The sequence below is a fragment of the Acomys minous genome, assembly GCF_964271855.1.
Source record: "Acomys minous genome assembly, chromosome: 14".
Lineage (NCBI taxonomy): Eukaryota > Metazoa > Chordata > Mammalia > Rodentia > Muridae > Acomys > Acomys minous.
The window spans coordinates 59,999,725-60,026,899 of NC_140496.1; the positions used below are offsets into that span (position 1 = coordinate 59,999,725).

Genomic DNA, 27,175 nt, shown 5'->3' on the forward strand with positions numbered 1-27,175 from the left:
AGATGTCTGTCGGTGCGAGCTTCGTACGCACACGAAGCTTATGAATGTTTGCAGCCATAGAGAAAAAATGAAATCACCGCATTTGCAGAAGAATAGATGTGTCTGGTAAACACTGTGCTAAGCAAAATAAGCCAGATTCAAAAAGACAAGCACCATGGGCTGGAGAGATGGCTCAAAGGTTAAGAGCACCATTTGTTCTTCCAAAGGTCCCGAGTTCAATTCCCAGCAACCACATGGTGGCTCACAACCACCTGTAATGAGATCCAGTGCCTTCTTGTGGTGAGCAGGCACATGTGTGGGCAGAATACTGTATAAATAGTAAATCTTTAAAAAAAAAAAAAAGACAAGCGCCATGTCTTCCCTCATATGTGTAGCCTAGATTTAAGAGTGTATGTATGCATGTATGCACGAGTGTGTATGGGTCATATAACTAGCAAGGGACTCATGAGCAGGGAACAAGGAATCTAGGGGAAGTGAGAAACAGGTGATAAAACACATTAATCAGAAAGCAGAAATCGAGACTCCGTGGAAGAAGAAAGGGGACCATTTGGAGGGGGGAGGGGCACAGAGAGAGGACCAAAGAGGGACAGAAGGAGAACAAAGCATAGAGACACATAATGTATGAAGACGCCATGTTGAAATGAACTACTAAATCAACAAAAATAAATCTGTGTCATAAAAGAGAGGAATTACCAGTAGCATCTCATCTTGATATTTAATGATTGTTCATTTAAAACCATATGCTATTTTAGTCAGCTGCACACTAAAAATAATTTTAAGGGTAATTCAATCACTATGAAGCTAATTAACACCTGGAGTCTTACAGACCTCAAGAGGAAAGGTAATTTATTTTGATGATCGTGCAGTCATTTTTGTCCAGACAAGTATAAAGAGCGTCAAGAAAAAAAAAATCTTTGAAGCATAAAAATTCATCATTTTAGATTTACCTGAAAATATGTGTTCAAGTAGAAAAGGGAAAGCTGTAAAATTCCAAGAAGAGCTTGCTCGTGTGTTTTCAAAAGGATGACAGTGGGTGGCAGATCACAGTGGCATGCAATTTCTACTGCAAGTATCGAAATGAGCATTGTAACCATTTGCTTTAGAACATTTAATATTTAAGATACGCCAAAAATGGTCACGTGGTGGTGGTGCACACCTTTAATCCCAGCACTCTGGAGGCAGAGGCAAGTGAATATCTGTGAGTTCAAGACCAGCCTGGTCTACAGATCGAGTTCCACACAGAGAAACCCTTGAAAAACAAAACAAAACAAAAAAGAAACACCCAAATGACATCCGATAAAAAAAAATCTCCAAACTTACAAGAAACAATTTTACATATTGATTTGAATGAGTGGGGCTAAGTACTATACAATGTCAGTTCTGTGAAATCTAGAGCAGACAATGTAAGCAAACCAGAGTGAGGCTGCCTCCTGCAGGGGCGGGGTGGGGGTGGGGTGGGGGCGGGGGCGGGGGGCCAGGGCGAGGGTGGGGTTGGGGGGGGGAGACAGATTGTTTGGGACTGCGATGATGCTCTGACCTCAACAGGGTTTGGATGTTTGCTGAACACTACCAAATGGTAGACCTAAATCTACACAATTTGTGAAGGTCGATTACGGCGAGGGGTTGGGGGGGTGTGGGGGGGGATGTAAGCAAAGCATTTGGACTCTAGTGTCACCTATGCCAAAGAGACTGGGGTGAAATACTTGGAATGCAAAATGAGTAAGAGATTAACAAGGGCACAGCTAGTGGAGCAGTGATGGTGCACGCGCCTTAACACCAGCACTTGAAAGGCAGAAGCAGGTAGATCTCTGTGAGTTCAAGGCCAGCCTGGTCTAGAGTGAGTGCCTGGACATCCAGGGTTATACAGAGAAATCCTGCCTTAAAAAACAAGGAACAAACAAGTGAAGAGCTGTACAGATAAGTGATGTTTGCTGGGGAGTGTAGGTGGTGGTGATATGATGTTTGCTGCCTGACATTTTGACTTTGTTGTATATGGGAAAATCCTCATAATAAAATGTTGCAGGGAACGGGCAAGAGAAATAGTTGCCATAATTATCTGTAGCACTGTAGCAGGATCGCACTGACAATTAGTTTAAAGGTTAATGTCTTTGTTTTGACATTTCATGTATCCTTTACTTGGATATAACAAGGTATCTTGAAATGTGTCATTAGCTAGGATGCTCTCAGCCACAGAGACACTTGATACACGCACATGCTAGAAACTGGAGTAGGGCTGTGGAAATGGCTAGTGGTTAGGAGTGCTCGATACACTTCCAGTGGACATGGATTCTGTTCCTACAGCCAGGTCAGGGGACTCCCAGGCACCTAGAACTTCAGCTTTCTGTGATCTGATGGTCTTTTCTGGCCTCTGAGGGTACCTACATACACACATACACACACCCACACACACCACACAGATAGAGATGGGGTGTAAAAAGAATAAAACTGGGCTCAAAAAATGGCTTTGGAATTGGCTGAGTTGATGATGGAGTAATGTCATGTACAGTTATTTTTTTTCTTCAGCATTCTGCTTTGTTGTCCTTGGTATTGGATCTGTCCTCAGCTTGGTACCAAGAAGGATACAGCAACTTCAAGTAAAAGATCCATCCCCAAAAACAACAAGAAGAGAGACCAACTGGCCCCCCGGAGCCACCACTCCCACCCCATTAGCTGTAACACCTGTCAGCTTATTTTCTAAGCTCTGAGGAAAATGGGATTGCCTGAAGGCAGGGGGTGCCGACTCACCCTTATCTTAAGCTAAGACCTACCTTTGTGAAGGGGGAGCTGTTATGATTAATATCAATCAAAAATTTGATGAGCTCTTGAATCCCCTAGGAGGCAAGCCTCTAGTCATGCATGTGAGGGAGCAGCTTGATCAGGTTAATTCAGCTGAGAAGACCTGCCCACTGTGGGTGGCACCCTTCCCTGCGTTGAGGTCCTGTGCTGAGCCCAAGCATCTATAATCCTGTTTCTTGACTCTGAATACAATGTGGCCAGCTTAGTTGGGCGTGGTGGTGCACACCTTTAATCTCAGCACTCGGGAGGCAGAGGCAGGTGGATCGCTGTGAGTTCAAGGCCAGCCTGGTCTACAAAGCAAGTCCAGGACAGCCAGGGCTACACAGAGAAACCCTGTCTCAAAAACAAAACAAAACAAAACAAAACCAAAAACCAATGTGGCCAGCTTGCCTCAAATTCCTGCTGCTGTGACTTCCACCATGATGGCCCTGTACACTTGAACTGTGACCCAAAGTGAAATCCATTCCTTTGTCAGGCTATCTTAACACAGCAACAGGAAAAGTCACCAAGGTATGGGGTGAGTGTATACTGCAGATCTGAAAGTGTTACGTTAGGCACGCAACGAAACAGGATGGAAGGGCGATAGATTTATTATATATCATAACAGGAGTTCCGTTTCCAGAGAACTACAGAATATATAATCTCTAAATATTATAGACATAAAAGCCAACGGTTCCCTCGGTCGGTTTACTGAGTGCCTGCTGCATAGTAGAGACTGCTCACTAATTTAGTTCCTCTTTCAAAGCAAAGCGGAGGTGATAGAGAGCTCCGAGCGTAACTGAAACTAAGGCTTCACCTCTGCATACCTAATGACTTCTATCTTTGTCTCTAGATCACCAGTACTGCCAGAACCGGCACTTTCATTTTTTCTTCTCGTTCTCATAAATAAAACTCACTAGACATTTAAAGATGGAGGTGTAAGCTGAGATGATAACATGTTAGAAACGGAACAAATGGCTGATCCTGTCCTAGCTAACTCACATCATACTTCACGGCCCTCGCTGACCTGGGCGCTTTACATACATTACGCCCTTAATCTTCCACAACACTCTGTCTTCATATTGAGATGGGAAAGAGAGGCCCCAGGGTAACGGAATGGTGAGGCAAATTAGTCGAGCGCCTGCCCTCTGTGATCTGCTCTGATACCATCCTGACTCCTCTCCCCTTGGCCACCTCCATGACTCCTCTCCTCTCTCCCCCACCTTCCTCCCCACCCCCACCCCCTCACCCATACCCTGCTCTCTCCGCTGGGACTCATTTTACAAATCAGGATCACGTCCACTCTTCCTGAAAAGCCTTCCTTAGCCAAGGCAGAGGCCAGGCTCTTGCCCAGCACCCAGCTCACCCAGCTCACCTTGTTCCAACGATTTGCTTACAGATCTGTGCCCTCAGGTAAAGATGTGATAGCAAGCCTGGCATTCTTCTGGTGTCCCTGGGGCTTGTTACTATGCCTGGCCTATAATTGGCACTTAGAGTGATGCTAAATTAATGCACAAGCTCCCTGATTTTACACTTTCCTGTCTCCCTCGTGCCGTCTGACACCACATAGTGTAGACACTTAGTCAACTGAAGTGGGTGCTGGATTCTTCACCAGTCGCCTAACTTAATAATAAAATAAAATAAAATAAATAAAAAAGCAAAACAGAACCCACCCCTCCTCCCCCCAACTCCCCCACTGCCCGTCTACACATCGGAATCTAGACCCTGAGCATTTGAATTGCTTTCAAGGGCCCCAGTCTGTCAAACTGAGCCGGATAAGGGAAGTCTGACTCCCATTCATTGGCCTAGAGGGCTGGGCTGGGCGGGTGGGGAGCAGTGTCCGGGCTCTGGGGTGGCTGCTTGGCACGCCTTCTCCCAGTTCTTGCCTATTAAGGTAAGAGTCCACTAGGAACGCAGCGGTGGGAGGAAAGATCCCCAGCAGCGGCCTCCGTGGCCTGGAAGCTTACAGGACTCTGCTTAACTGCAGCCCTGGACCCTCTGCCTGGCACCTCGCCATCCGGTCTTCCGCCTTCACCGGTCCTGCTTAGCTTTGCAACCTGAAGTCACCTTCCTAGATTTCCATAGCCACCGAGGATAAGTTCAACCATCATCGCGGGCCTCAGAGGAGTCTGGACACCTGGCGCAGATTAAATAGACCCCGTGTCTCGGGTGGGCGCTGCTCGCGCACAGATGCTGGGATAGCTACAGGAGCCCTACCCACCAACGTGGAGGAAGGTGGTGCTACCCCGAGGGTCGGAGCTGGTGCGTGGGACCCAGATCTCCAGCCCAGGGTGCTCCGGCCTCAGCCAGCTGGCCCCTCGCGTCCTGGGTCCCCGCCCGCGACCACGCCCACAGGTCACGCCCCTCCCAACCCGCCCCGCCCCTCCCGCCGGCGCCCGCCGCTCCCGGGGCTCGGCGCGGGCCTGGGGAATCGGGAGCCCGCAGCCGGGGTCGCAGCATGGGGCGTTTTCGCGGGGGACTGCGGTGCATCAAGTATCTGCTGCTCGGCTTCAACCTACTGTTCTGGGTGAGACCCGAACCGGCGGGCCGGCAAGGGGGTCCGCGTCCCCAGGGAGGTGACCGCAATAGAGTTGGGCCCTAGGGGAGGGCAGGGTGTTTCAGAGGCGCTAGGCAGACAAAGAGGGAGGGGACAGATGGAGGGGTAGAGGACACAGAGAAGCTTAAACCACCGGAGCCGGTGGGAAGGGGAGGCACGGAGCCGTGCTCCCCGAAAGGAGCCATCATCTTCCTCAGCATCGCCCGGCGGGGGCAGGTGCGGGGACCCAGCCGGCCCCCACATTCCGAGGGCTGGGGGCCTGGCGGCCTGCGCTCCCTGCAGCCTGCTGTGCACACACACCCCCTTCTCGCGCTGTCTTCTCTGGGGAGGCAGGCGGTCAGGCCAGGGAGCTGGGAGGGAAATCCCAACCCTGTAGCTGCCTGGGGTGGCGCCCCATCCCAAGAGTGTGCGGACACACCGCTTGGCTCTGGTGGTTTGTTGGGAAAATAAGAGCAGTAGCGAAAATTGAGGGAGTGGGGGGGAGGGTCGTCGTTTTCTTGGGCATTAGGGGAGGGTCCTGTTGGGTGGGCAGTGGTAGGTGCTGTTCTATCAGGGATTGAAAAATGGGGGGGGGCGCGGGGGAGCAGCAACATCCTCCAGGTTCCCTGCCTACAAACCAGTACTCCTGAAATGATCTCATTCAACTTTGCAGGGTGGCATAGACCTGGCAATGTTCCCCAGTTAGAGATGTGCAGAGACAGCCGGAGAGAGGGCCGTGGCCCCACTCTCCTGTGTTATCAGGGCATAGTTAGGGGTGGACCGTCCCTGGAATACTCTCTCCCAGGTCCTGGAAAGCTGTCAGAGGTCCTTTCCGCACAGTCCCAACTGGCCTTCCGGTAAGAGAACGCCAGCCAGGGTAGCTGCTCAGACAGCCCCTGAGGGAAGACAGAGAAGTCTTGCTTCTGGGGAGAAGTGAGTAACAGCAGGAGCAGAGATGCTTTGAGACGAGTGGGCTGGAGGCGATGCTTGACGAGGAGGTTGTATGGACAATAAGTAATTAATTATTGAACGATGTGCGCCATTTGTGTCTACCAACCCATTAACCCTGACATCTGGGTAACTCCAGCAACTCTAAGCTCTTCAGAGACTTCAGAGACTTGGTCATGACCAACATTGGTCAGCAAAGGACAGTTTGGAGGAGGTACCTGAATTTTAAAAATACACATAGATTTTTTTTTTTATTCCTTGGCACTTGCATCTATCACACTCCGGGAAGAAGTACTTCTGAGTGCCCTTGTGTTGTATTTTTTTTTTTTTTAGAAGTCTGGCTTAATTTCAAAAGCTGTTAATTATAGATGCCATGCTGCTGTGACACCCTTCACTCTCACCACTTACAAATTCGAACTTTTCTGTGAGCCTGAGAGGCAAGTCTCAGGCTGGGTTTAGCGCTTATTTCGTGCTCGCTTCTGCAGACTTACCAGACATTTGCAGTGGGGGTCGGGGACAGCGCCAGGCCCCCTACATCCCCTTCCTTACTACAGTGCTCACGAGCAAGCAGGTCACCCCATTTTCAGAGATGAAGACACAGAGGCTCAAATAGGTCACAGCTATTGAGTGGCAGACGCAGAACTCAAATGCTGTCTATCCCATCTAAGGCCCGTGGGAGAGTCAGTGAACCAGCTGTCCCCAGAATGTGGCTCCTGGATCAGCAGCATCGCGTGTTCCTTGGGAATTTTTCAGAGATGGTACCTTCTCAGCCCAGCCTAGACTGGCTGAATCGGACGCTGTGGGGGAGGGGCCCGGCCAGCTTTCTAGAAGGCCTTTCAGGTAGTCCCACCTCACAGGGATGCTTCAGAACCACTTCTAAACTACATAGACTGAGCCCACTGCGTTAAAGCCCTGTTCCCAATACAGCTACTTTAGCTGAACAAATGAGAACAGTGCATACTGAACAGCAAAACAAAGTTAGGCAGACTGACCCGAGTGACAAGCTTCACACAGGGAGGGAGGGAGGGAGGGAAGGAGGGAGGGAGGGAGGGAGGGAAGTGACACCCCAGTAAATTTGAGTGCCTGTCACTGAGACTAGAGATGGCCTTTTCCATGTGTTATAAATACAGAGTTCAGAGAAGGAAATCTCAGTATCAGTGAAGAGCCTAAAACAACTGCTCCAGAGAAACACTGTAGTCCTGCCACTGAAGAGCTGGGAGCATAAGAGTGGGCAAAGGCAAGCCACCAGCTGAGGAACAGAGCCCAGGACTGTGAGCCACCTGAGCGGCAGACAGAGCTGTGAGGCCTGAGTGCACAGAGCATCGGAAAGCACAGTGAGGGGCTGTGCCCGAGCAAGATGGTCCTACTCCCCGGATTAGTTCCCCATCTGTTCAATTGGAGGGACAGAGTTGCGGTGAGGATTCGAAGGAAACATGTGAAGTATCTGATCCCACTTGCCTAAGGCAGTTAGACATGGCAGGGGCTTGAGGTTGTTGGTTACTTGTATTATTAACTGCATGATACTCAGGGAGCATTCAATAAAGACTGACTGTCTTTCTCCTGATGCCCTTACTGTTGACAAACAGTATCTTTGTGTGCCAAGTGGCTTGCACGTGACTTCTTTGGTGGGTAACTATACAATATCCTCTCAACTCATACTTGGATGTTTTCCCCGCTAAAACTTCCTACTCTGTGAGAGCAGGAATTGTTTTTTCTGTTGTTTTCACAGCCATTTCCCGGCACCTAGAATGGTGCCCAGCACATAGGAGGTTCTGATTAATTACGGAGTGGGTTAATGGATCTCCAGGGTAGACACCAGGATGTGAACAGCCTTCCTGATGTTAGACATCAGCTTAATGGAGAGAGCTGCCATATCTCTGCCTGTTCATTGCGGAGACACCGAACATTGCTTTCATAGACTGAGTCCAGGAGAGAGCTAGAAAGACACAGTGGCTCCCGGTGAGAGGGCAGGCCATGGATGAGCAGCAGGTGCTGTCAGCTTTCTTGGTAAAGTGAAAGGGACAAACTGAAACAGATAGCTACCAACTTGGGGAAGTGAATTGTATGGGATAATTAATCATATACGTGTCTTCCTGTCACCGTGTCATTGAGGGAACCCGCTTCCACAGAAGTCCCGCCCTGGTTTCTAAAGTTGTTTTGTTTTGTTTTCAGCTGAGGAGCTTTCCCCGGAAGGAAGCCCTCGGGAGTGACTTGAGTGTCCCCACACACCCTTAGATGTCTTCCATCTGAGGTACAGGGTCCCCGGTGGTGACAGCACTTCCTGGCCTGCCAGAAGTTGGCCAGAAGGCCAGCACAGAGGCTGTGGAGTGTGCTCTGTGGTCTGGGAGTCACAGATTTGGAGCCCCGTCCTGGCAGCTGGCTTGCCATTCCCCTCAGCTACGCCTCTGGTTTTTTAAACATTCAGCCAGGCCTTTCAGAACCAGTGCAGGGAACCGGCTGGACTCACACCTAGTGGTGAACAGTTTAAAACCCAAAGAAGAGCCTAGTCCTTAGCCCTTCTAAATTAGCTTCTGATCTAATAGGTGATGGCTGCCCTGTGTCTGTTGGGTCGGACTTCAGGCACTGCAGTCAGGACACTGCAGTCACACCGCTTGCATGGTCCTGACTGCATTGAAATCACCTTTGTTGTTTTTCTTCCCCTCTGTTGCATAGCAATACAAATAAAACACTACAACCAACCCGGCCACATATGTTGGTTAGAAGAAAACCTAGCCACTGTTTACTCCTTGGCTTATTGTTGTCTGCTCAGCGTTTTCCTATCATTGTGCTGCTCTGGGCTAGTGGGGCCTGTGTCCAACAGGAAGCGAGGCGGGTCCTGGTTGAAAGCCACATGCCATATATGGCAAGCGGGGAAGCCCTGTCTTTTCTCCCTCACCAAGATTGATGCAACTTGGGGTTTTCACCTGGTGATGCCTACTAGACGCTTCTGAAAAGACTGTCTCTTTGGCTTGGGCAAAGCTTATAGTTCCTTCTCTGCCCCACACATTTCAAACAACAACTGCAGAACAGCCACTCATTAAAATGGATGGTACAAGGACGGGGGGGGGGGGAATGGGCAGAGGGGGTGGGGGGGAGGGGGGGGAGAGCCTTTGGGGCCTCCCAGACAACCTGCTGTCTGTCCGTAGCCTGCACCAGTGATTTCTATTAACGTGGAAAGACAGAAGCATTGGCCAGCCTTCCCTGCTGTGCACCAGAGGGGCCTTAGGGATGCTAGGAGGAGCAAAGAGTGCACAGCATGGCCAGTGTGGAGAGGCCTAGTGTTGTGGTAGACATTAGGCAGGAGTATGGTGATTCAAATCCAGACAACTAAAGCCCGGAAGGTAGATTCTGGTACCACACTGCTAGAGTTTACACTCCTAGACCTATAGATCTCTCTACTTGGACTGGACTCAGTTGTTTGACCTCTAGCATGCCAGTCACCTTGTGATCTTTGTGCAGGTAAAACAAGTTACTACAAGTACAGTAAAAAAAAAAATTCCAGCATGCACAGAGATGCTCAGTAACCTAAGTTCTGTTAATGATGGTGGGATTCTGTTAGGGACAGGCCGGGAGACAGGGCCTCTAGTTCAGGAGGCTGCTCAAGGTAAGAGGGAGCATATAAGTGGCCTATAGCCAGCCAATCAAAGGGGCTGGAGTCTTGACAGCTTATGAAAGGTATGGAGTCTTCCCTCTAAGGTCCGCTCACTCAGCAAACATGGCCTAGCCGCCCCCTATAGCCTGACGTCCTGAACCCCGATTCAGAGATTAAACCCCAACCTTCCAACAGGAAGCACTGCACCTTTACCTGGCCTCCATGTTGACTGGGATAATAGCTCATCCCCTTTCTGGTCTTGCACTTAGGAGGCAGGGACTGTTATGAGCTGGCATCCTCTCTTCTTGTCCCTTGGCGTTTGAGAGAGTCAACGGAGTTCCAGATAAAAGTTCATGTGCAGAGCTGCTAGGTCCCTGCCATGCTTCTGTGCTGCCAGCTAGGGGCCAGAGATGGAAATGGCGCAGACTTTGGTGGTCTGTGCGTCTCCTAGTATAACGTGAATATTGATACAGGAGGCCTAATGCAATTACATATTCTGACTTAATAGGTCCGCACCTATAACACACCCCCAGGTGATGATGCTGGCGTTGGTGCTCGGAGATCCTTGCTTCTAGATGGTGGGGCAACCATTGTTTTGGGCTTGATTTTGGTGACCTCCCTTAACCGCTTTGTCCTTATTGTTTTAAGGATTCTTCTACACTCTGTAGTCCTAGAATTGCCTTGAGTTGTGTCTCACAGCTTTACTCTAGAGCCCCTGCCTGAAGTCTCTCTGGGTCGCCTCTCTCCTCCAGCCTTAGCATTGACAGGACCTGCACAACGGGCTTGCTCTTCTTGTTAGAGCAAGTGATTTTGCCCTCACTGAAGGGTCTCTGAGAGATGAAGGGAGGTCGAATTGAGATGGGACGATCCAGCAGACTGTGGCGCTTCTTACAGATGAACGGGGGTTACCCTGGCCTGCCTTTCTCAGCATCCTCGTTCATTAAGAAAAAAAAATCCACAATTCTAATTAACCTGCATATGAAGTTGTAGTTTACAAGATGTTTCCACATACATGATCTCACCTGAGAATGAATTATTAGCAACCTCTGTCTTCACAGTCTTTATATTTTTAATTTTCACAATAATTTAATTGGGCCCGTTTTGCAAGTATGAAAGCTGAATGGCTCAGCAGACAGAATGCTCAAGGTTTCTCATTTCCCACCTTTTCACATTATTAGTGTGTTGGGATGTAGAATAGAAAGTATAAGGAGATGTCCCGGAGGACGGGGCAGTGGCTCAGTGGGTCACAGCAGCTGCTGCATAAGCAGAAGGATTCGCACTCCAATCCCCAGAGCCTGTGTAAAGCTCTGAGCATGGCCGCTTGCTCCCGTGACGCAGCACTGTCTGGGGGGGGACGGGTAGAAACAGGATGGTCACTGGGGCTTGCTACCTGCTTGACGTCCTAGCTCCAGATCCAGTGAGAGGCCCTGCCTCGGGGGAATAAGACAGACGTGTCATAGCACACCTATGAAATCCTCTGACCTTCGCATGTATAGGCACCAGGCATACACACATGCGCACACACACACTTTTACGTACACATGCACAAAGAAAGGAAAAACTACTAGAGTTAGGCATGGTGGCTCACACCTATAACCTGAGTATGCAGAAGCTGAGGCAGGAGGATTATCTAGTTCAAGGCCTATTTGGGCTGCACAGTAAGGCCCTATCTCAACCAAACCAAACCAAACAAAAGTTCTGCTGGCTTGGAAATTGTAGCCGGGGTCAGGTCCAGTCTTGAAGCATTCTAGAAATACTGGGACCGAGATGCATAAAATACCCCACCTGTGGCAGACACAGGAGAAGGGTAAGGAATGTGACCGATTGGCTGAAGACAGAAAACAAGGCAGAAATTGAGAAGAGCTACTCAGAGAGGCAAGTTTGTATTAAAGAGACCATTTAAAAAATAATAATTTTGGCATCAGAGGCTTGAAGGATGATAGCGCTCCTGCTTTTCTGAGTAGCTTCATATTAACCCCTTCAGCCCTCACCACAGCCCTCTGAAAAGCAGCATCAGCTATCCCCAAGCTCCACCCAAGAAGAGAGAGACTTGTCCGGGGGCCACGGAACTGGGTCTCCAGCTGAGGCTCCAGCATCCTTGACCTGAGTCCTCAGACTTCAGGGAGAGAAGGTGGGAGCCAGGATGAGCGTGTGAGTGACTTCCACACCTGCTCATCCAATATGGTGGCCATGCTACTGAGCACATGGGGCTGCTTAGCCTTACAGGGAAATGAAATGTAATGCTCTTGCCCTCCCTCCTACTGAAAGCATTTCAAGGACTCACTAGCCACTGGTGCCTCATGGCTACGATACAGGGCAGCACAGATGGTAAATGTGTGTGCGTGTGTGTGTGTGTGTGTGTGTGTGTGTGTGTGTGTGTGTGTATGCACGTGCGCACATGTGTGTGTTACTTGTGTATAATGCGCATGCATACATGTGGACAACCTCAGCTATTATTCCTCAGGTGCCATCCACCTTTTTAATTTCCTTTGACACATTCTCTCACTGGTCCAGAGCTCACCAAGTAAGCTTGGCTGGCCTGCCAGTGAGCTCAGGGGTCCCCCTGTCTCTGCCTCCCAGCACTGGGATGACAAGTGGGAGCCACCACCCCTGGCTACCTTTATAACACAACTAGGCCCATCTCCCCACCCCCTCGATGGAAAAAAAAATCCTATTAGACAACTCCAGACTAAGTATAGTTCTACTTTGTCTCATAACTACATTTCCATCCTTTCTCTTCCTAGGTCCTAAACTAAAATTAAAGAAATGGAGGCATCTGAGAGGACTTTCTGGCAACAGGGTGTTTCCGTTTGTTCCCATACAAACTCAGCACATAGCATTACTTTCTGCCACTGTTTCTCACTGTCGTTTAATGTCGCCGCTCTGCTTTGTGTAACGCTCAGTATAGTCAAGGTGTGACGTCAGTCACTGTGGTTCCCAAGATCAGTGTTTGTGCGTGCAAAGGATAAAACTAGAGAAGACCCAGCAGGGTGCTGCAGGGAGGAAATCTAAGACCTTCGGAAAGGCACTTCCCCCTGGGTGAACCTCCCCCTGGCTGCTGCGCGATAGAGGTGGGCTTAGTTCCGGGTCTTTGTGACCTTCACTAAGAAAGCTGTGTGTCCCCCAACAGTTGTCTAGGGACTGTAACTTTGCTTTACTGTGTAGGGAAAACTACAAAGCCATTGTCTTCCTCCAAAGTCTTGCTCTTCTCTAACCTACTTCCTAATCTGCTTCCCTAATCTACTTCCTCCCCATACTTTTAGCCCACAGGCCTCGTGCACACGCACTGAACCAACATAACACCCCCGGCCCTGTCCACTGACAGCAGTAAGTTGCCCGCACCCTCTTACCCGCCACCTTCTTTCCCTGAAACCCCAGCTCCCCCACAGCACTTGTAAACCGCCCTCCCAGCAAAGTCAGCTGACCCACTCAAGTTCACCTCATAACAACTTGAACAAACAAACACGGGGCACGCTTGTCACAAATGCACAGTCAAGTGTTCTCTCCTGAGAACAGAACACTTCTGATCCTATCAAAGTTTGAACTGCAGAGCAAAGAATAAACACTGAGTCACCATGAAGTCCACTCCTGGGGTGGCTCCGTGGGTAAAGGTGCCTGCCGCTGAGCCTCATGACCTCAGTTGCATCTCTGGGGCCCCATGGTGGAAGATGAGAGAGAGCCAACCGGTTATTTATTCTCTCTCTCCTCCATATGCAGTCCCATATGCAGTGCGCACACACACACACATGCCCATCCATGCACACACATGCATGCATAATAAATAAATAATTTGAAAATGTACTCTTACCTGAAGGACGCACAAGGTTGCCTTTATGAAGGAATAAGAGGGCAAGCACACACGCTGGAGACTCGGGAGCCACTAGCCTTTTCCAAACAGACGCGTCACCATCTGGCTATCACCGCAGTCCTTCCTCCTGGTCTCTACCCGGTCCGGTCATGATGTCAAGGGAGCCTATTTGGTAGGACTGTCATATGGTATTAAGCCCTTGTTTTGTTGTTGTTGTTGTTGTTGTTGTTGTTTGTTTTGTTTTGTTTTCCCTGGCTTAAAAAAAAAATCTTTGCTTTTGAGAAAACACCATCTGAATCCTGGCTTTGCTTTTGCTACATATACAATGAAAGTCTTGGGAGCCGGTTTTCCACTCGGAGCAAATGAGTGTCATCTTCCAAAGCAAATGTGCTGGTGACATCTGCCTGCTGCAAGGCTGAGGCAGCACTCCCTTCGTTGGAGGCGTAATGGGGCCTTCAATCAGATCAGGCTTCCTGAGTGCTCACTGTGACTCCGCCTGCAAGCATTAGCTGGAAAGCATTTAATGGAGACTCTAGGATGGAGGCTTCATTTTCAACTTTATGTGGCTTCATCCCTCCCCCCCAAAAAAGAATAGCACACAAGCTGGGTTCGTGTGCACACAGCACTCACCGTGGGGAAGGAAGGACGCAGGGCTGGTTTTGTTTGGCTTTCATTAAAGGGCAGCAAGTATGTGTGTCTGTGTTATCATAACCATATGAAGTGTGCATAACTTGGCCAGGAAGAGGGGCACATACAGGTTTATTCTTTGTGACCGTGCACGGGCTCTCGACACACTTCCCTGAAACCTGATCACCAGTGCCATGGTTGTGTTTTCTTTTACTGTGGGCGAGTGTTTTGCTGCGTGCCTCCAACACTGTGTCTGCTCTGCAGCTGCCGTCTCCCAGGGGCAGGTGGACTTGGGAGTAGTACTTTCCCGAGAACACAGTTCATTCTTCAGCTGAGTGGTACTCTGCCCTCCTCCCCCACGCTAGCCCTGCAAGGCCGAGGGGGAAATGCTTAGCATCCAGCCACTGGGTGCTGTCCCTACTTTCACAGAGCTCAGTCCTTTACAACCCAGAAATATTTAAATAGCAATAGTTATGTGGGCTATGAAACAACACACATATCTAGGCCAGGACGGACTTCCCCAAGGAAGTGACCTGAGAGCTGAGAGCCAAGCTGGAGTGAGAGTTAGCCATGAAATAGCAAAAGCAGATGTCCCCACATGAGAAAAGACAGGGAGCCAGGAAGGCAGCTGAACCCCTTGCATTGTCTCCCACTGGATATAAGCACACATGCTTGGCTAGAACTTCCCCTGGGGATGCTTTTGACCCAGAAAGGATCCTCTCTGCTTGGTTTCATCAGCAGAGAGCTGGGTGGCAGCACACATTTGCTCCTTGTCGTACAGGTGGTTTGTGTCCAGGAGGGGAAGGCTGAGCATCCAGAAAGAGGCACAGTCTTCATCCTGTGTCTCTGTACTGCCTCCCTGCAGCTGGAGGAACTGTCCTTGACTGCACGTTATTATTGTGTGTGTGTGTGTGTGTGTGTGTGTGAGAGAGAGAGAGAGAGAGAGAGAGAGAGAGAGAGAGAGAGAGAGAGAGAGAGAGAGGGAGGGAGGGAGGGAGGGAGAGATCAGCAGTCCATGGAAAGATGGGGGGGTGCAGGGGGGGACATGCAGTAAAATGCAATTTCAAGGCATGAATTGCCCTGCGTGGAGCTGGAGGGCTTGTCTTTTGCAGATAGTTCTTACCTGATAGAAACTTCAGTCCCATCTGCTTTGCTTCAGAACATTTTGAATCTGATCCTTCCATCCTTTTTGCCACTGAGTTTTAGACTGTAAACGTCTTCTCTAAAGACATCTTGGCTGATTTCTGTGTCCTGCAAACTCTGTGGAGCACTAGTATCTGTTAAAATAACTTACCCATGAAAATACCTGTGATTGTCCTGCTTCCTGGTGGGTTCGTGTGGCCCCCGTCTGTTCCTTGCTCGGTCTAGTCACCACTTTTTGCTTTTATTTTATGCATGTTCATACTGTAGTTTCTCTTGTGTTCCTTAAAACTACCTTATCTTATAACATTTTCTTTCTTCCTTCCTTTTGACTTTCTTGGTCCTATTTTAAAACAGAGTCTCACTATGCAGCTCTGGCTTGTCCAGAGCTTACTATGTAGACCAAGCTGGCCTCTAACTCACAAAGGTCCCCCTGCCTCTGCTTCAAGTGTGCTGACATTAAAGGTGTATGCCACAACTTCTGGCTCTTTTAAATTTTTGTTGTTGTTGTTGCTGTTTTGGGGACAGAGTTTTGTCATGTAGCCCAGGCTAGCTTAGTATTTGCTATGTAGCCCAGGCTGGCTAATACTAGTTACAGAACCCAGGCTAGTGCTAAACTCACAGCAATCCTCCTGCTTCAGCCTCCTAAATCCTGGGATTACAGGTACATACTACCACAGCCAGCTTTCTCATTGCATTTTTGGAATGCCATGTGTACAACTGACCTGCAGGAAAACAATGACTACCCTGCTCTCTTGTGAGCACCCAGTAATCGGTGGGGGACAGGGGCTGTGACAGGCTGGCCTTTGGTAGATTCCTACCAGTGGCTTATCCGACCAAAGTACAAATTCTTCCTCACCTCTGAATCCTTGCCTCCTGGGTTATAACGGGTGTTCCCTTGAAATGTTTTATTCATTTGCTTTTGGCTTTATTTTTAGTGGTTGGGGGGGGGGCGGTTATTTGATTTGATTTGATTTGTTTGTTTGGGGTTTGGGGGGGTTGGTTTTGAGACAGGGTTTCTCTGTGTTGCTCTGGCTGTCCTGAAACTTGCTCTGTAAGACCAGGCTGGCCTTGAACTCAGAGATCTGCCTGCCTCTGCTGAGTTTAAAGGCATGCGCCACCACCACCCGGTTATTTTTAGTGTTTTTACTCATTTGTTTTTAGTAATTACCACCAAGGTTCATCCCACTCTGTGGTATGAAAAGTCCCTTCTGGGACCAGGGAGGTGGCTGAGCAGATGAGGATGTTTGCTGCCACAGCTGACGATCTGAGTTCAATCCCCAGGACCAACAGGGTGGCAGGGGATTATGGACATCCACACGTTGTCCTTTGACCTATGTGCTGGGGCACGTGCATGTTCCACCTCCCACACAAAATAGGCGAATGAATATAAAAAGAAAAGTCCATCTCTGCAAAGGCAACAGTGTTTATTCTTATAATTCTGCTAGGGATGCTGAAAGCAATCCAGGCCTTAGAAGCAGAGTGGCCCTCAACAGTGGCCCTTCACTGCTCCAGTGACTCCCACTGGCCCTCACGGGTCTCCTTACCGTCCCCTCAGCACCCTCTCTGCCCTTTTCCTGAGCATTCCTCTGTGGCTGTTCGCCATGCTTGGCAGCCAAGCAACATTCAGGCACCTGCTGCTCACTCCCATCAAAAGCAGAGCTGAGGTCGTGTCTCCCACCCCTCGGGGCCCTGCAGTGGCCTTCCCAGGACGATGGACACTAAGCAGAAGACATGAGCCATGGCTGTCCAGCATCCTGGGATGAGGGCCCTAGTCTGTTCTCAGCATAGCTTGGAGGTCAGGGAGGCCTCCTCTCCCTCTGTGCTGTTCCTTCTGCCTCAAGCGCTCTCACCCCACCAAGTCTTCGCTGCTCCATGAAACCCAACTCATTCTTCAAGGCGTAAAGCAGAATGGGGTGGCTACCGCCTGCCAGCGCTGTGGTCTGCACCTCCCCCTTGGTAATGTGTGCTCTTCCTGCGTCTTGTTGTGTTTCTTCATGTGAAGGTCTTCCACATCTCTGACCTGGAGCACAGTACCTGGCCTGGGTACCTGACCATGGCTGACTGCTACTAACAGTACAGGAAAGGCAGAAAGAACTGGAGGAAGATAGAAGTGGGGGGGAGAAGAAAGGACTGGAGAAGGGACCTTCTCTCCTTTGTCGCTTGCTTAGGCCTTAGCTAAGTACAGATACAGTGTGTCTAAATGCAAAACGGTGGGGATTAAGCGGGTGGTGGCACAGGCCTGTAGAGTTTAAGACGAAAGAGGCCTGAAAGCTTCCCTCCAGTGTTGGGGAAAGCATCTTCTGTAGAGAATTCTCACAGAACATGGAGACTGACAGGGAGCTTGCTCCTTTGCTCTCGCTGGGATGGAGTTAGTATGACTCCCCCCACCCCACTCCCACGCCCCCGCCCTGCGCCCTTGAGCAGTTTCTAGGGTGCAGTTCATCAACCCCAGGTGCACCAAACATGGCATCTCATGAGCCTGACAGGGCCGGAGCATTCAGAAGGGCCAAAGAGCTACACGGTGGCTGCTGTGGCTGCTGTGCCTCCTGCCGAAGCAGAGGCAGTCTTGTCCCGGGCCAGCTCCTCACCCACATGTCCCTAACACAGCCCACAGCATTCTGGGAGGATTCCCTGCCGCACAGCAATGACATTCAGCTAAGCCACAGTTTCCTTGGCTCAGGGAGGAAAGCCATGTATGTGGTCAGGGGTTGGGGGGCGTGGACGAGGAAGCGCAGATTTTTCCCCCCATTGCCCAGTGGTTCTAAATTGCAACCTCTCTTTTCATTTTCCATTATGCCTGAAACACATCTGTGCCAGAACTGGGCGAATGGATTCCGTCTGGGAGGATGATCCAGACAGCTATAAATTAGAGTTTGTGTTCAGGGATTCCAAAAATGTGCCTCGTGGTAGGGTGTCCCCGCGACTAGTCACCTCCTCCGTACTCTGTGGTGGCTGCTGAGTTTGGGCTCACGGCCTCTCTCAGTACATTTTGCTTTGTGTTTAGAAACTCTGTTTTTCCATTAAGGCACCAGAGAGACTGGAAAGCAGGGAAGCCTCTGAGGGCCGCTGGGCAGGCTCACCCCAGGCAGCCCCACGAGTTTCTAGGGACAGGTTTAATGGAGATCAGTGCTCTTCCCTGCACATAACTGCCAGGGCCCCAAAGCTGGCACCTTCCTGGATTAAGCACTGCCTGAGAAGACTCTCCGTTTTCCATATTGGACATACAAGGTGGCACGCGATGCTTTTTCAGAAGCTGTGTTTTTAAGCCCAGAAGACTAAGTCATGATGAACGTAGAGCCCATAGGAAACAGAAGGGAAGCATCACCTGCAAGTCTGCCCTTCAAAGATAAACATTGTTGAGCCTTAGCATGATTTCATCTCATGTTTCCATTCTACCTTGCTCTTTAAAACAAAATGCAGAGCTGGAGAGATGGCTCAGCAGCCAAGAGCATGGCTGCTCTTCCAGAGGTCCTGAGTTCAATTCCCAGCAAACACATGGTGGTTCACAGCCACCTATAATGAGATCAGGTGCCCTCCTCTGGTGTGCAGGCATATTGCATACATACATACATACATACATACATACATACATACATACATACATAAATCTTTAATACACATACACATATATAATGCAAAAAGTCTTTCAAAAGACAAGTCTTTCAAAAGCTCAATTTTTTTTTAGCTGCCTCTTGAATTATCCAATTAGTGTCACCTCTGGGGGCTGGAAACCCTGAGTTATTGGACATGGGAGTAGCCAGCTGCTAGAACTCAGCTGCCCACTCCTCCTCACTAAAGGCAGGCCTGCATAGTTCTGAAGAGGCCAGCCACACTGGCCCTGGGGAGCAGAAGATGAAAAGGAAGCAAGCCCCATACATCCAGCCAGGTAACCTTCCAGGGGCAGAACCGAGTCTCTTACAAGCAGCCCTACAAGAAAGAAGGAGCCTGCCTAGAAACCTCTGGCCTAAGCCCGACTGGGTCTCCCCTTTTTTCGCCTCTTCTCTGCATTCCCTCCTTGGCCTCCGCTCCCAGCTTCTGTGGGTGCGCTCCCTTCTTTCAGATAAGAGCAGATCCTTGTTGTCTGCTGAGCGGCTAGGGCTGCCCAACAGTACCCGGAAGAGTTGGCAGAGGCTGGATGCTATTTTTACATCTCTGCTGATTTTCCCATAGTGCTTTGCACTCACAAGGTACCCTGTAGATAACTGTTAATTGATTGATACGGTGATGTTCGAGAGTGGTGTTTGTGGAGAGAGCATTTTGGCTGGAGCCTGCTGGCCTGTGGCTCTGTGAACAGGGCACAGTGAACAGGAAGTTGCAGACATTTTCATTTTACCAAGGAAAATTCCCTCTTCTGTGTCCTTTGGAAACACAGCTTTCCCACACACGCCTCTGTATTTTAGGACACTTCTGCACACGCAGAACAAAACACAGACCCTAGAGGTCCTAAGATGCTTTCGAAGATGGAAGGACAAGCTAAGAGTGCTTTCCTACATTAGAGCCACCTCTTAGGGTGGCGATTTCTAAGCCTGGTGGGTGTCACTGTCAACCAGACCCATTTAGGAGATCCCAGTGAGCCACTAGAGGTGGCATCTATGACAGTATGGGTCCCTGCCAGTTGAGAGGCAGGTGTCCACTGCCAGGAAGATATTCTGCCTGCAGATATCACACACAGCTTAGTGAATGCTTTTTCTAGCACAAAGGCATACGGCCCCCAAATCGAGGCTTTATGTTCATCCGGCGCTAAGCTGAAGCTTGTAACCTCTGGGTACAAGCGGCTGTCATAAGAGAGTTTCATAGGGGTGACAGACACTTGGCTTTTGTGTTTATCAGTTTTATGCTTAAGTTCATACACACAGTATGGATGGCACATGAGCTCATTGGAAGGACATCCCTCTGAAGGTTCTATCCTTCCTCCTCCTCCTTTCCACTGCTCTCTGTCACAGCCCTCTGACCATTCTAAAAGACCCCTTGCCCTGTGGGCTCTCCTCACAGCCCACTCTGGGCGCTCAGAATTGCTACTTGCATGCAGCAGGCCAGGCTGTAGCTTCTCACAACACTGTGGCCACTGTCAAGGCTGAGCCTGTAACAGCCTTCAGCCTCAGGAGAGGATGGCCAGTGATGACTCTACCAGCCGTCAGCCTGCCCAGCCACTCAGCTTCTCCATGAGCCACATAGCGCACAGACCATGCCTTTTCAGAAAAACACTTTTTCCTCTCTCACTTTCCATGGAAACTCAAAATAGCAACAACAACAACAACCCAAAAAAAAAAAATCTCCTTCCCTGCCTGCAGAACCATCCCTGGACAGAGGCAGGGTAGTGGTCACTGTGTAGGAATCAAGAAGAGGGGGCGGGGCTGCAGGAATTTCTGAACAGAGTTGGAGTTGCATCATGGATATCAGCATGCTCACAAGTGCCTACTTGGAAATTGCATCATGAAGTGTAGGTGGGCACCGAGGCTGGTGTGGGTTTGTTTGCTTTTTTCTAATTTAGAAGGTGGCTTCCCCCAGGGCTTAGAGTTCATCGTGCTCTTGGTGACTTCCCGCTGAGTGAGACAATGGCCACTCACTAAGATGCTGGTGAGGAAGTCCAGTATACCCAACAAGAGACCATAACAAGAAGGGCAGATACCTGGCAGGGAGAATGTTGTTGGAATGGTGGTTTTCACACACACACACACACACACACACACACACACACACACACACACACACACTTTCATGCCATGCATGCCAAACAACCACAGCAAAACCCAATGGCCCAGCAAACCCTGTGTCAGGAGTCAGGGCAGCCCAGAGCTGCTCATGCATCAGGGCCCTGAGGGCGCTGAGCCTATGCTTTTGCCTCTAAGCCTGGTTTCCCTCCTGGCAAGACATGAAGAATAAGCAAGATGCTTTCTGCACGGGGAACGCTTCCAAGCCTGGGCACCCTGTGCACGCAGCCTGTACACACATTCCTGCCCCATAGTAAACACTCTACTGTTTATCTTCCAGCTGGCTGGGTCTGCCGTTATTGCATTTGGACTATGGTTTCGGTTTGGAGGTGCCATAAAGGACTTATCATCAGAGGACAAGTCCCCAGAGTATTTCTATGTGGGTGAGTGACTTCAGTTTCCCTAAAGGTTGGGTCTGAGGGACAGGGGAGAGGGAGGGACCACTGCCTGGCCCTCTGTATACATGCATTTCACCTGGTACTGGAGGTGCCTCTGTGACCTTTTCCTCTTCTCTCCGGAAAAGAAGAAGGCCCCAGTAAAACTGATTTGCTTTTTGTTTTGTTTTTAAGATTTATTTATTATGTATACAGTGTTCTGCCTGCATGCGAGCCTGCACACCAGAAGAGGGCACCAGATATCATTATAAGTAGTTATGAGCCACCGTGTGGTTGCTGGGAATTGGACACAGGACCTTTGGAAGAACAGGCCGTGCTCTTTTTTTTTTTTTTTTTTTTTTTTTTTTTTTTGGTTTTTCGAGACAGGGTTTCTCTATGTAGCCTTGGCCATCCTGGACTCACTTTGTAGACCAGGCTGGCCTCGAACTCACAGCGATCCGCCTGCCTCTGCCTCCCGAGTGCTGGGATTAAAGGCATGCGCCACCACGCCCGGCCAGGCCGTGCTCTTAACCTCTCTCCAGCTCCAAACTGGTCTGTTTACTTAAAGAGGCCTCCGGGAAACATAACTACAATTCATCTTAAAGAGTCAGGAAACACCCTGGCCTCTGGAACAGATAGCCAGTCCACCCAGGATGTCATGGGGGCCCTGAGGAGTCAATATTTTACTTTGTGATTTGGTGTTTTAACATGGAAAAAAACTCGAAATGAAGAGGTAGTTCAGATTTTGGGGGTGCTAATCTCAGAGCTTCTGTCAGTGGAGACTGCTAAGAGAAGGGAAGAATCCCATAGTGGGTACCGGTACCGGAGAGACCTGTCCCTGGAGAAGGGACAACGGCCACACCTCCTGCCAGGACAGTGAGGCACAGATGAAGCTGGCACTCCCGTGGGGGCCTCAGTCTCTCTGGTATGTTAGCCCTGCTCCGCCCTCCTGTGGTGGTTCTAGCACTGTGTCCGCATACCGTACAATCGAGAAAAAGGAAGTTTCGCTTCCCATGTCCTCTTCCAGAAGTCTCCGCTTGCAGCCCATTGACCAGAATTGTATCGTAGATTTAGGCCTGAACCAACCATGGTTTGTAAGAAGATGGCGATGGCTGCCTCGAATTCTTGGTCCTTAGTTTTCTTGGTATGCCTGATGCTGTTTCTACAAAAATCCAGTCCTCCACCTTTTCAGCACTGACTGTGTGCACACTTACTGTCTGACTGTGTGCACACTTACTGTCTGACTGTGTGCACACTTACCATCACTCGCCATGGCCTAACAGCAAGGGAAAATGTGGCTGGGGACCAAGGTGGGTAAACCTATACTCATGCCCCATGGCACCACGGATGGGAAGAAGGAAGGACTCCTCTGTTTGTGGACTATTTCATTGCCTTTTCTCTACTAGATAAGTCATCTATTCTCAGTCCACTTGGCTTAAGAGTGTTTAGGCCAACAAGCAGCTGGCTGCATGAGCGGTCTGGTGACCAGCCATAGAATTAGGCTGGGAATGTAAGTTGGTCTAGGAGTGAAAGGAGCATGTTCTACTGGACTTGGAGGCCCAGAGCTTCTGGCAGCCATTTGATCATGGCAGGAAGGAGATGGAAAGAAAGCTGAGCCAAGATGGCCACAAGCTGGGTTCTGGATCCGTGACATCATCCGAGTCCCTGAGATAATTACTAGCCTGGACTTTAGATATGTGGCTCATTATCTTTCCATTACATTCAAGTCACTGGAGAAAGTGTCTATGGTTTTGTCACCATAGAAAGATTCCTGACTTAAATGTCTACACAAATATGACATGAAAATGCATCTCTTGTGTCTTAGGCCATGTACGTCCTACTTGGCTTGGTTTAGGAAGCAAAGCAGGAATGTTTGAGTAAGGCGCCTCCCCCTCCCGCTCAACACAGGAAGCTCTTGGATTGGTAAACACTCAACCCTGGCTTTTAATGCCAACGTCAGAGAGCCCACTTTAGCCTGCCTAAGTTTGTTCAACATTTTTGAGTTGAGAGATCACAAGATGCTTTCAGGTAGAACCGAGAGCCGTACCTGTGAAACTTTACTCACACCTCAGGTCTGAGGCAGCACAGATGGGCTTGCTCCTGGAACACTGTCCATCTCTAGCCCCGCAGGACCGCCCTCCCTTGGCTGGCTGGGGGGTCCCTTATCTCACGGATCTGATCTGGAGGTGGAGGCTGGTATTCCTTTGGTTTTGCTTTGAGGCTTCTTGAGGCAGGGTCCTAGCCTGGGACTTACTCTACAGCCTACGATGTCTTTGAACTCCTGATCCTCCTTCCTCTGCTCCCCAAGTACTAGGAGTCCAGGTGTGGGCCACCACGCCTAGGTGCTCTGTATGTCTTTCTTCGGAACATGTCTCAGAGTCATCAGCGCATACTCACTGCCCTTTTGTTAAAGACTGCCCTACATAGGCTTACCACATTCAAATGGTTCTCCAGGACATAAACCCACAGCTAGGTGCAGGGGTACCTGCCTGTAGCCCCAGCTTTTGGAACTATCGGGAGGGTCACAGAGAAGGAAACGAGAGTAGAAGTGCCACTCAGGCTAGAGTGAGAAAACCTCCAGGAAGACACGTTGTGCAGCTCCCTGCTTCCGAGCAGAGAACAGGCAGACTCTGTAGGGTTGGCCAATGTTTGCAGGGGTGATCTCACCTCTACATCCTGGTTCCCTCTCCGTGATAATGGGGTTTCTCTCTGTCCTAATGCTCTATCCCCAGTATCCAAGCCAGACAGAGTGGCAGGCATTTGCCCAAGCAGGGAGACACGGCTGAGGGAAATAAGGACAGTGAGAGAGGGCAGTCAAGACAGACTGCCGCCCGCTACCCCTGCATTGGTGTCTCTCTGGGCCCAGGCCAAGTCCCAGAGGCTGACCCGGGGTCTCTGTGTCCGTTGGTTGCTTAGGTGTGGAAGGAAGAGGCTGGCAAGAGTGGAGCTGGCAGCGGAGCAGCTGGTTACTGGAGGTTTCCTAGGCTTTCTCCAAGCTAATTTCTTCAGGGACATCTTGGGGGAAAGCCTTGCCTCTATCTAACTCCAACAACCTGCCCATCTGATCTCCTATGCCAGGCCCTCCCCAAGCTTTAAATAGGCAGATGCCTCAGGGTCTTCCAGGATCATAGAGTGGGGAGTGGTCCTCTCTGCCTCAGGAAGCTGGAGCCCGGGCTGGAGCGCATGAGCTCATGTCTGTGAGCAGAGGATGTGAGCAGGTTTCTCCATTGGGGGTGCCTACACAAACAGAAGCCGCTTGGCTCCCCAGAGTCCCAGCCTGGCCTCTGTGTCTGCCTCTCCCTGCTGAATTCAGAGTCCCAGAGCCTGGCTTTGGCTGTGCCTGGAGGTTGGGTGGAAGGAAAGTTTTCCCGTTGCTAAACATTCAGAGGCTGCCTTTGCCTTTATAAACACTCTGACTCACTCTGGTAATATTCTTTAACCTCATACCTGACACTGTGCTAGCCGGATACAGACTACCTCCCTTGTCTGGACAGTTTCTCCAAAGCCTTTCTACCAGAAATCAGAATAGATAATTATCTCAGAACTGCAGACCACAACCCTGAAGGAAAGGACTATCCTACACCCAGTCTCGGCAGCCCACAGTTCTGGACCCTAGCCTGTTCTTTTGGGGGAGACACCCAGGAAGCAGGAATTTTAGACATCTCAGGAACTCCCCTGCCATTTACACGTGGCAGATCTCTAGCTGAGAAGTTCTCTGTTCTGAGTCTCTACTGAAAGGGGTAGCAGGGAAGTTTGGGGTCCACATTTTGGCTCAATCCCAGTTTACCCATCATGGCTCTGCAACTTTTATTTTCTACATCTCGGATTCTTTATCTGGGAACTGTGACCTTGTGTGTAAGTGTAGTGCTGGCTGAGCAGTGAGAAAACATTGTTGTTGTTCATGTACTGAGGACACGCTGATGAAAGGCCGCCTGATGAGGGAAAACAGCACGATGGAACAGCAGTTGGGGTGCACTGAAAGGCCTTCTCATCAGGTAGGTTCTTGAGATGGTATATGTTAAGTGCATTGTCTAGGTATCACCCAGAGAGGGCTGAGCCACCAGGAAGTGATGGAGTAAGTGATGTGGAGTAAGGCACATGAAGCATTTATAATACTAAGTTGACTGGTAGCTGCTGTGGCTGTTATTTAAAAAGCACCGAATTCTTTCCCATGAACTCAGACGGGCTCATATATTACTCCAAACACATAGAGCTAACCCATAGAATTGGTGGGTTCACATCCATTGGTTTGGCATTTACAAATTCAAGCAACCCCAGATCAGAGATTTTTATGCATCTCTTCTGAACATGTACAGACCTTTTCATGCCATTAATGTCTAAATAAGTCTAAAACTATAGAGCGTTTGTGCTGTGCTAGATAGTATAAGTAACCCAGAGATGATTTAGAAGATGCAGGGGGATGTGAGTGGGTTATATGCAAATAGGCTCCCATTCCGTGAGGGGCTCATGCAACCACTGGTTGGGATGTGAGGGATCCTAATCTCTATGGTGACCGAGTGAGTGATGGCTGTAATTATGCGCATTCAAGAGAAGCTGGAAGGGAGACTTCTGCAGAGACACACACAAAAATTTAGATGAAAAAAAATAAATGATCATTAGCAAGTTTCATAAGAACATCTGCTGCCAAAATCACTGGAGTTGGTGAGGATGCCAATACATCCATTCCCAGCAAGGATTTTCAGATGTGTTTGTATCAATGGACACTTACCAGGCCCTCTTGATCCTTTGTTAACTGAAATGAAGCCTACAAGAAGGATCCGAACTCTGGGGAGGAGGAATGGAATCATCAGGGAAGGTGTCCCCAGAACGCTGTTGCTGGTAGTTGTTTCACTGGCATTACAAAGCCCAGGCATTAGTGATAAAAATGCTGCTCCAGAGGGTTTTCTTTCTTTCAAATCAAGGAAAATGGGGCTTAGAAAAAAATTGATTAAGTAGGTCACATGTCTGTCCTGTGTGCTGTTGGGGCAAGAGGACTGTATGAAGGCCATCTTGAAGTTAAATTGTAGCAACACACTAACTGGTCCATCAGCAGCTCCTTTGAAAACCACACCTTAGATAAGGTATCCTTGGAAGAAGCAGGAGACCTTCCAGTGTGAAGACTCTTACAGCCAGATTTGATGCCAAGGAACTGTTGTGTATGAACGTTTCCTGTGGTCCTCTCCAGCTCCATGGAAAGCCTCATTTGGAACCAGGAGGACAGCTGTATCTTTTCATGCAACAGAGGCTTTCTGTGGAGAGGCCTCGGGAGCCAACGCTGCCAAGACACTTAGGTTGTTTTGCCTATACTAGGGCATTGAGTACTATTCCAGTGAGCACATCTCCTGACTGTTGCCAGAGAGACCAGGTGAACTGTGCCCACTGGGGAGACGCTCTGTCTTAAGTCCTCTGGACCCACCCACCCCCATACACTGGGAACCTGCCTTTTCAGTAGCATCATTTTCTGTTTCAGACCTTCTCAGGATACGAGGCCCATCCCACTTGGCTGACATTGGAGAGCACAACCGTTTGGTGACCTGATACTTGTTCATTGCAATGGGATCTCAAAGCATGTGTCTAAGCACAGACACATGGTGGGGTGAGGTAGTGAGTCCAAAGCTTTGGATTTATTTCACTGCATCCATGAAAGAACTATCTACTGCC

At 49.6% G+C, this 27,175-nt stretch overlaps 1 protein-coding gene across 1 annotated transcript in view; it reads left to right on the top strand.

Annotated features, from left to right (window-relative positions):
• Nucleotides 1-4,712: 4,712 nt before the first annotated feature.
• TSPAN2 (tetraspanin 2) overlaps nucleotides 4,713-27,175 on the top strand; it is a 40,140-nt gene continuing 17,677 nt past the window's right edge. Inside the window, exons 1-2 of the mRNA XM_084756573.1 lie at nucleotides 4,713-5,302; nucleotides 21,421-21,523. Coding sequence (XP_084612699.1) covers nucleotides 5,234-5,302; nucleotides 21,421-21,523 — 172 coding nt within the window. The 5' untranslated portion in view covers nucleotides 4,713-5,233. The remainder of the gene's footprint in view (nucleotides 5,303-21,420; nucleotides 21,524-27,175) is intronic.